The sequence below is a fragment of the Spinacia oleracea genome, chromosome 1 (assembly GCF_020520425.1).
Source record: "Spinacia oleracea cultivar Varoflay chromosome 1, BTI_SOV_V1, whole genome shotgun sequence".
In the NCBI taxonomy this organism is placed as follows: Eukaryota; Viridiplantae; Streptophyta; class Magnoliopsida; order Caryophyllales; family Amaranthaceae; genus Spinacia; species Spinacia oleracea.
Genome location: NC_079487.1, coordinates 86,093,871 through 86,104,599, shown reverse-complemented (window position 1 = coordinate 86,104,599; position 10,729 = coordinate 86,093,871). Strand labels below are relative to the sequence as shown.

General features: G+C 41.4%; 1 protein-coding gene across 1 annotated transcript; it reads right to left on the bottom strand.

Annotated features, from left to right (window-relative positions):
• Positions 1 to 1,005: 1,005 nt before the first annotated feature.
• LOC130465495 (dehydrogenase/reductase SDR family member FEY-like) lies at positions 1,006 to 2,213 on the bottom strand. Its single transcript, XM_056834275.1, has 3 exons — positions 2,113 to 2,213; positions 1,846 to 1,966; positions 1,006 to 1,263 (listed from the first exon to the last, which is right to left on the bottom strand). The coding sequence occupies exons 1-3, from the start codon at positions 2,211 to 2,213 to the stop codon at positions 1,006 to 1,008; spliced, it is 480 nt and encodes a 159-aa protein (XP_056690253.1).
• Between the last annotated feature and the right edge of the window lie 8,516 nt (positions 2,214 to 10,729).

The following is a 10,729-nucleotide window of genomic DNA, read 5'->3' as shown; positions in this document are numbered from 1 at the left end:
AAATGAGTCCTTAGGTTCTTTATTTTAAAGTTGGGAGCGAAAATGCCTTATTTTAGCCTAGATATGACCTATAACGATCAAACAAGCATTAAATGGGTATAAGTAGATTAGAATAAGTCCTAGAAACTCAAAACTAAGCTTATTAATCATATAATAATTTAAAAATGAGTCCTTAGGTTCTTAAGTTCAAAGTTGGGAGCGAAAATGTCATTTTAGCCTAAATATGACCTAAAACGACACAATGAGCCTTAAATGGGCATAAATGGATTGGAATGAGTCCTAGAAAGTTAAAACTAGAATATAAAACATTTAGTAGGTTTAAAATGAGTCCTTAGGTTCTTTAGTTCATAGTTGGGAGCGAAAATGTCATTTTAGCCTAAATATGTCCTATAACGACCAAACAAGCCTTAAATGTGTATAAGTAGTTAGAATAAGTCTTAGAAACTTAAAACTAAGCATATTAAACATGTAATAAGTTTAAAATAAGTCCTTAGGTTCTTTATTTTAAAGTTGGGAGCGAAAATGCCTTATTTTATCCTAAATATGACCTATAACGATAAAACAAGCATTAAATGTGCATAAATAGATTAGAATAAGTCTTAGAAACTTAAAACTAAGCATATTTATCATATAATAAGTTTAAAATGAGTCATTAGGTTCTTAAGTTCAAAGTTGGGAGCGAAAATGGCACTTTAGCCTAAATATGACCTATAACGACACAATGAGCCTTAAATATGCATAAATGGATTGGAATGAGTTCTAGAAAGTTAAAAATAAGCATATAAAACATTTAGTAAGTTTAAAATGAGTCCTTAGGTTCTTTAGTTCATAGTTTGGAGCGAAAATGTCATTATAATAATAGTGAGACATTTATCGAAATAGAACTGTAAAAACCAATATGGAACAAATAAAAATGAAAGTCTAAAAAAGTAATTTGGGACATAGGGAGTTTTTTTTTTTTAAAAAAAAGTGATGATAGTGTTCCAACCATAAAAAAGTTCCCATTTACAAGAAAGTTGCATTCGCAAAAAGGAGGCAGAAAAGCAAGTGGTGAGAACATAAAATAGAAAAGACCATGACAATGACTAAGGTTATCCTGTAGCAAATATCAGGGGAAAGGATATACAAGTAATAAGGAAACGAACCTCCAATGGAAAATATTCCAGCATTATTTATTAGTACATGCAAAGGTCCTAATCCTGCATTCCAGGCTTCTGCAAATTGCGCAACAGAGTCCAAAGATAGCAAATCAAGTTCCATAACCTACAAAGGAAGGATTAAAAGCTAATCTTTCAGCAACGAAGTAGTGTTGGATGTAAAATGAGACTTCTATCTTTTCTCTCCCCCATTTATAGGGAAGAAAAACATAAAGTCCTCTAATTAGTTGCTCGTACTAAAACCCCAGAATATCATACATGCCAACGATGAAAAAGTTGAATTAACACATATTCATTAGCACATAAAAAGGGTGGCAAACAAAAACAATGAGAAAGAATTAATTTACATATATGCAATGTTTCACAATAAAACGAACTGTCAACGATGTCATTGTTTGACTCAACTTATTGCCTGACTTATCTGAACGTATTTAAAATTATCAGAAATAATTTGAACTTGTTTAAAAGTATCTGAAATTGCTTCTTTGTTTGTGAAATTGTCTGAAATTGTATGAAAAAACCTCATTTTATTTGAATTTGTCTGAACATGTTTTGTTGAAATAAAACGAAAACATTAAAAAACATGTAACCAAACAGGGTGTCGGTGTCATACCAATTACCTGGATAACAGAAACAAGAAACTTCCCTGGACATAATGTCTAAGACAAATCAAACAAGTTCTTAGTACCTCAATATTTAGAGGAAGGCCTTTCCCAGACCAGTCAGTTTGCCATTTTTGGATCAGCTCATTAGCTGTTTTAGGATTCCTCACAGCCATGACAACATGTGCACCAGACTCTGCCAGTTGCCTAAAGATATAACAAAACAATCACACGGTAAGAAAGTGATCCTTGGGTCATTTGTTCAGTGATTCTTAGCTCATTTATTCAAGTATAGAGTCTACAGTAGTATTTCTAGAGTAAAAAACATTGAATATAATTCACTATGTATATACTGACACCAATTCACCAATAACAGTTGAAGGTATGGGTCTGATTCCCGCAATCCCTCCTCCATCACTTGCCTCTCCATCGCCATTTCCCATCCATCCCCCATGTCATATTACCACAGATAAGCACACAATGAAAACAAAAGGAAATTACATACTGCCTAGGACTAGGGGACTCCAACAGTCAAACAGCCTGAGCATGTACACCTTGTTATCTTAAAGAACAAGTTATCGTTTCTCTTACTACAAGAAAATCAACCTTATCCATACACCTACCATATTGCAACCGGATTAGGTACTTATGGAACTGAAAGTCCTAAATTCTGAAATTATGCACAGCAAAGATTAACATATTTTACATCTAGTTCACAGAACCAGCTCAGAGAAGGCAAGTGAAAGAAGAAACATTAAAACTGAAATACAGGAAAATTATGATCTCTTACCCTTCATACTGCGATATTGCCAATATTAGCAAATTTGCTATCCTCATAAATAAGGGATCCACCCATTGCTGTCTCAACCCACAAATCTTCTGCCAATTTCACACAATTGTACCAATTTGTCACGAAATTCAGTAAAAGAAAACAAAAACTAGATCAAATCGTCCTACAAAAATTAGATTAAATCAACAACTCTCAAACGAACTGGACAGAACAAATATTACACAGAACACATTTCCACAAATCACGATCGTGCATCTATGATTAAAACCCCAAAAAAATCATTTGGAAGTATCTTATACTTAACAAACCCAAAAAAAACCCAATCATTCGAACAGACCCTAAAAGAACTCAATCATTCGAACAAACCCTAAAAAAAACCAATCATTTCCCCCAAACAATTAACGAAATGGACCAAAAATAATAGGTATACACCAACATACAAAAAGTTGCTAAATCAACTCCAGATCTGGCGATTTGAACCATACACAAACCCCAACACCACAGACATGTTAATTGACGAATAGATTAGAAATATACCTGTGCAATCGACGACGTTTCTTACGAATTGAGATAGCAAAGACAAACGAACTATAGGAGGAGATAGAGTCTGGATATAGCTTAGTTTTCCGAGCAGGGAATGACTTCGCCGGTTGTTTTTTCGAGTAGGGAACCACCAGTGAGAGGCGAGGAAGTTAAATAGACTCTTGCTGGAGTACCACCGGCGACGGGCGACACCCAGCGGCGACGACCACTGGTGAGAACCACCGGCGAGAAGCAGGGTAAGCCGAGAGAAGAAGAAGGGAGTACTGAGAGTACGTGGGATATTCGCTGCTATGTGATTTGAGATAGAAATGTTTGGTCTGAGTTAAAGTTGCAGCGAAAAAAATTTACAAATATGTTATTGCAGGGGGCTTTTACCATGTACGCTGCAAAATAAAAGGCCTATTGCAGGGGGCTTTTATTATGTACGCTGCAAAAATCTCTTTTGCAGGGGGCAATTAATTTGTACGCTGCAACAACCCTTTAAAGGGTTTGACCCGCGTTGACCGACTGGTTGTTGAAGCGTATTAATACTTGTACGCTGCAACAAGGGGGTTGCAACAAGGGTTTTTTCTACTAGTGTTTGATACGGGGGAAGGAGGGTGGTTTGTTTGGCTTTGTTAAGGCGTAGCCTAGACAGGCGGTCAGCAATATCTTCCTCCGTTGGTTCATAGCCTAAGCCAAAGGGAGCAGATTTGTCGGGAAAATGATGGAATGTGTATTCCTTCTTCCTTATGCCCAATGGGGTTCCTGGGAAATAACCTTGAGCTAACAGCATTCTAGGGATGACTCGGGATGCATGCGGATCTAGGAATGCTGGATCATAGTCTTCAATGAACTGGATTGTTTCTTCCATTTGAAACCCGTAAAGGTCGTCTGCAGTTTCGGCCGTTCCAACCATAGTGCAACTGACGTCGAGAGGAGGGGCGCGGATTTCTAGTATTACCCCGTTATGGTTAAGTTTAACCATTTGGTGCAAGGTAGAAGCCACACCTCCTAAGTCATGGAGCCAAGGTCGCCCCAAGAGGAGGTTGAAAGTGGGCTTGATGTCGATTATTTGAAACTCCGTGGTGCGTGCCACAGGCCCGGTTTGTATGGTAAGGTTGATTTTTCCCAATACAGGCCTTCGGGAGTTATCATAAGCTCGTACCCCTTGCGTGGAGGTTTGGAAGTCATCGTTTCCTAGCCCCAAGCAATGGGCGGTTCGCAATGGGCAGACATTAACCGCCGAACCATTATCTACGAGCGCTAGGGGGATGTTTTGTCCTTTGCATCCAACCACTAGGTAAAGGGCTTTATTGTGAGCACCCCCCTCTTTGGGTAAGTCTTTATCAGTGAAAACTATGGCTTTTTCTCCGGCATCTCTCATGACATGGCTAACCAATGAGTCAGGTGTGATATCTGTAGGTACTGAGATGAGGTCAAGTGAGCGAATAATCTTTTCGCGATGTTCCTTTGAAGTGCACATGAGATCCCGGATGGTAATCTCGGCCTTGGTTCTTTTCAGTTGTTTCAGGAGAGGATTTTCAATGACTTCTGCGACGGTGGCGTGCCGTCCATTCTCAAGAGTTTTCCTAACCGGGATGTCGTCCATAGGAGGTGGGTGAATATCCGGTTGGTATATTCTTCCGGATCGGGTGAGGTTGTCGACCTCGGGCTCCTGAGGGGTGGTGTCAATGAGAGCATACCCGGGCCAAGTTTCAGTGAAGAGGTCCTGGCCCGACACTTGAGATAGGTTAATATCTTCAGCATCATCATTCCACACACCACACACTTCTCTCTCGATTCGATCCATAGGGACCACAGCCAGTGGTGCACCTTGAGGTGTAATATACACCGTGGGGTCGAAATTCTCTGGTTGGTCGAGAGAGATGTGACAAGAGCCGAGTGGGCTCTTGTTGTTGTTGGGTTTGCCAACATTAGGGAGAGGTATCACTTCATCCTCTATCATGTCCTGGATCGTATGTTTTAGATTCCAGCAGTTTTCAGTGTCATGCCCATTTCCTTGATGGAATTTGCAGTAAGTACCTTTGACCCAATATTTGCTTTTGACAGGAGGGTCACGGGTGGGGCCTATAGGTCTCAACTTTCCTTGATTGGTTAGTCTTTCAAAGGCTTGTACCAAAGTCGACCCGAGTGGGGCAAACTTTTGATCTCGGACCCATCTTCCAGGGCTTCTTCGGGCGGGAGTCTCTTCTACAGCATGGACTTCTTGGGCTTGGGATGTGTTACCCCGATTGTAGGTGTTGTTTTTATATGTGGGTTTGCTTTGTACGGTTTTGGCGAGGTCGTCCTCGATCTTTATTCCCACATCATAAACTCTTTTGAAAGTGTCAAGTCTCAGGTACCTAAGGTGTTGTCTGTAAGCCGGGTCTAGGTTGTCAATGAATTTTGGGACCAATTCTATTTCGGGAGGCCTATTGATTAGTTGGGCCGCCTGGTCCCTCCATCTAGCAAAGTAGGTCGTGAAACCCTCATTTTTCTTTTGGAAGAGAACTTCCAGCTCGCGCATGGTGACTTGGAAATCCATGTTCAACGAGTATTGCTTGATGAAGACATTGACAAAGTCTTCCCAAGTGGGGAAGAGCTTAGGGTCCTGGTGATAGTACCATTTGAGCGACACGGGTTCCCAGGACAAAGGAAAGGCAGGTAAATACATGGATTTGTCCACGCCTTTCAAGTTCATGGCATTCACAAAGCTCAGGAGATGATCACGGGGGTTGTCCGTGGCTTTGAACTTTGGTAAGTCAGATGAACTGAACTTTTCTGGTAGTTTGCCAGGAAAAGGTTCAGGATCGAGGGAGAAGTATTTGCTCCCCATGGTTTGCTGTAGGACCATTTTTTCAATCCTCTTCTCGTTATCGAGGTCATTTTTGGCTTGCGCAGCCGCTAAAGCTTCATTTTCCATTTTCAGTTGGCCCATGAGTCGGGTCATTTGAGCCATCTGCTCTTGCAAATCTTCGATGGACATGTTTGAAGGTGCGAATCGAGGTTGGGGAAGCGGAGATCCTTGAAATGAGGGATGACAGACGGAGCTTGGAGTCACTAAACCTGACGTTGGCGGTGTATCTTCGAGACGCACTAACCGTTGATTCCCTGATCGGCACCAAGTGGCAGGACCAGTCCTACGCATGAGATAAGCTAAAGTTTAGGTTCCCAAAGTTTCAAGCATTACTTAGTCTAGACTTCGACTCTCTAAATTGGTTTTTCACTTTTCCTTTTGTCGGTACACTTTTTGGGTTTTTTTTTATTTTGGTCATTCTTTTGGATTTTCGAAACACTTGCCCGTGTGACATTCATAGTCATTAGCATGTTCGGTTTTGGTGCCGAGCATTGTCGTCGTAGGAGGCCTAACAACGACACAAAGAGTTATTAATTTTTTCGCGAGTCGCTTTTGAAATCGAGTGCTTTTCTTACGCCCTCGTAGCAATTCTTTTTATGAACATTTTTTGCGCTACGTATTTTCCTTTCGCGCGGGCACCGAGGCTGCTGCGCCTGACCAGAAGGCCAAGCAGCAACTTCAGCGCCCAGCGAGGGGCGTGAGAATTTCTGGCGCCCAGCCAGGGGCGTTGAAAATGCGTCCCTGGCTGGTTCTCGTTTTTTTTCTTCTGTTTAGGCGACTTCGATTTGCGTGCTTGCCTAATAACGTCCTTTATGCGTGGCAGCGTTTGTGGGATTCGTTACAGGCCATCCCGAGCGTCGCTCATTTTTGTGGCGATCATTCGGGTTTGCGGAACACGTGTTTCGGTATAACTCTTTGGCAAATTAGTCTATGAATGTTTGGGCAATTTTTAAGGTCGTTGGTTTTCTAGGATAGTTTGTCGCACACAATCACATATTTCTCTACACATAACTACATTACAAACATGGATTTGAAAATTAAATATGCCACGTAGTTTATGATAGGCTTCTATGGGTAGTTTATTTGCGCCTGGCTTGGTACCGCTTCTATCGTAGATCCAACACATGCCCCGGTCGAGGTAGTGTCTTCAACAGACGAATTTCGCTCAAGAGGCCAACCCGCAAGTGCAAGCCAAAGGGGCATGCAGGCGAGAGGGACCTATTGAGCGAGCGATTGGGTTCGGGATAGGTGTACTACCTGCACAAGTACCGAGTGGGCAACATGCGCGGCGTATGCACCCCCCTATTGGCGGAAAAAGGTATCCTTAGTCCCAACTCCCGAGGGAGCCGAGATTCGTTATGCGATTCTGCCCGTTCACATTAATATGCTGATTTTCAGGTCGTCCCAACTTGATGGGGAAATAAACGCGGGGTAGGATCGTTTCACCCTTCGGCTATTTTGATTACCTACAAGCACGAGTATTTCCTTCACTATCCCCAGTGGAGTCGCCACTGTGAGGGGGTCGAAAAAGCACGAGGCTAATGCGTGACCTCGTCCCTCGTGGGTGTGACGATTCTTTTTATTCAATCAAGTGTAATTGGATTTCCTGTGAGTTTACACCCAATTGACTAGTAATATAGGAGTCGCCATTCAGTTTTTAACGACAATGAGAAAAACTGACAAAACCCGGTTATCGTGACATAAAGGGAGTGCAATTATGTTTGACCACGACGGCCGTAGGTTCCCTTGTGATCCCTGGTGTGGGGATCTCTCAACATACACCCGCAAGGTAGAGATTGAGGGTTCGGGGGACTGTAACTACCGAGAGGAGTACTTCGCTCGTCGATAACTCCAGAGGCAGGATATCCTTACTAGCTCAGCATAAATAATTGAAGGGACATGCGTTAACTATTAAACTAATCTGAGTTGATTTTAGCAATATGCAACATATAATACTAATTCGATCGTGATTATCTGATTTAAGTAGCATTAAGGGACCTAGCATGATAATCCGATTTCCCAAAAATATTATATTTGTTAGGCGTGATAGAACAATCAGATTTAGTTAGTTTAACAGTTCATAAAAAGGGCGAGGAAAGCAGTTAAATCATCGAAAAGGGACACATTACGACGCACCCTTGAGAGGTGCGTCACGGTTCTCAGAAAACTAACCACTTTGACTTTGCTATTTCTCATTTTTATTTAACGAATCTCAATTATGGGACAGGATACGTTCTGTTCGATTTATGGATCGATTGCGACAGAACGCGTGAACAATTTCGCAGCGTGAGGCTTAGGCTAAGGGTTGGAGTCAATACTCAGAATATAATTATGTGTTGTGTGTGTTCTTTTCACGTTGAATTTAGGGGTCTATTTATAGGGAAGAGTTCGTGGAAAGATAGAATTGCAAAGTTCTAATCCACAAAGAATTAGGAAAAAACACGTACCCAGGTATTTTCAGCGCCCAGGCATGGGCGCCGAAGATTTTGGCGCCCAGAGCCAGGCGTTGAAAATAGAGTCTAGGCTGTTTTCTTTAGTCAGATTCGGATTCCTGAAATCCGTAGAGTTTGAGATTTAATCGAGTCTTTTAGTGCGTATCAATTTTATGACGGAATGCGTCTGGGCCCGTTACGAACTCTAGGCTCGTTAGGATTTTAATTAATACGTAACTCTTATTTCCGAATCATATTAGGAATAGGATTCTCGCAGTTTTCTATCTCGTTTAGGATTTAGGTTGGAGTGCAACACCTAATTCTTACAGGTTTCTATCATTTATGACTTGCCACTTTTAACAGCTGCCTATTACGGCAGTTACTATTTTTAGCAGGTTTCCATAAATAGCAGGTTTTGGGTGAAATGAAAAGGGGAATTGAGATTCGTTTATTTTATTGGAGATGCGTTGTCAAGTGGAGATTGATGCTTTCATCATCGAACCTTTCCCTTTCGGGAATGGGGACAAAAGTAGGTGTCTACAATTTCAAACTCTTATGATCCGTGAATATCCTACATTTCACACGATACAGATAGTGTCTCCATATCTTCAATGCAAACACTATGGAGGCTAGCTCTAAATCATGGGTAGGGTAATTGGATTCATACGGTTTCAAATTTCTTGATGCATACGCAATCATCTTCCCGTTCTGCATCAATACACACCCTAAGCCATTCTTAGAGGCATCACTATATACATCATAGGTACCACTCTCATCTGGCAAGGTTAACACCGGCGCGGTTGTCAATCGCGTCTTCAAAGCTTGGAACGCCTCCTCACACTGGTCATTCCACTCAAACTTCACTTCCTTCTTCATCAAGGTTGTCATTGGTTTGGCGATTCTAGAAAAATCTTGCACAAAGCGTCTATAATAACCCGCTAAACCAAGAAAACTTCGAATATAGGTGACACTCTTAGGTGTAGGCCACTAACTAGCAGCTTTTATCTTTGCAGGGTCCACAGCAACTCCTTCCTTGGATACAAAATGTCCTAAGAATGCAACTTTCTCCAGCCAGAATTCACACTTCGAGAATTTGGCGTACAACTGGTTGTCTCTCAGGGTACTAAACACTGACCTTAAGTGTTCCGCATGATCCTCCTCACTCTTGGAGTATACTAGAATATCATCTATGAAAACCACTACAAACTTGTCCAAGAATGCATGGAATACTCGGTTCATTAAGTCCATATAAATTGCAGGCGCATTGGTTAATCCAAAGGGCATAACTGTGAACTCATAATGACCGTATCTAGTCCTAAATGCAGTCTTTGGTATATCGTGCTCTGAGATTCTCAACTGATGATAACCTGATCTCAAATCAATATTTGAAAACATTCTCGCTCCTTTCAATTGATCAAACAGATCATCTATCCTAGGCAAAGGATACTTATTCTTGATTGTGACCTTATTGAGCTCCCTTTAGTCTATACAGAGTCTCATACTTTCGTCCTTCTTCTTCACAAACAAGACTGGCGCTCTCCAAGGCGATGCACTTGGTCTAATATAACCTTTCCCTAGTAATTCCTCAAGTTGACCTTTTAACTCACTCATTTCCGCCGGAGCCATCCAGTATGGGGCTTTCGAGATAGGTGCAGTTCCGGGTAATAGGTATACGGTAAAGTCAATTGGTCGATTGGGCGGCATTCCCGAGATCTCCTCCGGAAACACGTCCAAGAACTCATTTACCACTGCAATGTCCTCTGGTTGCTCTTTCATCACATGTTCTAAGTCTCTCACATTGCATAAGAAAACAGGGTTCCCTTTATGTACTAACTTCACGAGCTCCATTGCCGTGATGATTCCTACACTTCTAGGTTTCTCAAAACGACGACATTTCCTAAACTAGACTTCAAGTGGATCTTCTGCTTCTCACATTCAATCTTGGCTTTGAACATTGCCAACCAATCCATTCCCAAAATCACATCTAAATCTCCTAACTCAAAATCGATTAGGCTAGACAAGAATATAGTCTTGGCTATGGTTAAAGGTACATTTCTATGGATCTTAGTGCACTTCACAATCTCACCGGTTGGTATCACTATGGGTACTTCAATCTCTCCGGGTTCTTTAAACTCTAACTTCTCTAAGATACCCTTTGATATAAATGAATAAGTCTCACCAGAATCAAATAGTACTTTAACTAAAATGGAGTTAATAGAAAAAGTACCAGCTATGACGTCAGACGAGTTTTTAGTTTCTTGCCTAGTGATTACATCCAGCTTTCCTTGGGAAACTCCTTTGTTATAGCCACCTCCATTGGCATTTCCATTGGTATTTCGGTTCCCATTTTTCTCATAGTTTCCCCC

Bases quoted from the DNA above. Each gene is read 5' to 3' on its own strand.
- LOC130465495 (XM_056834275.1), bottom strand. From the start codon at position 2,213: ATGGGGGATGGATGGGAAATGGCGATGGAGAGGCAAGTGATGGAGGAG. The intron at 1,967-2,112 runs GTATATACATAG...TTATATCTTTAG, and splicing joins TTATTGGTGAATTGGTGTCA to GCAACTGGCAGAGTCTGGTG. The intron at 1,264-1,845 runs GTACTAAGAACT...CTTCCTTTGTAG, and splicing joins GCCTTCCTCTAAATATTGAG to GTTATGGAACTTGATTTGCT.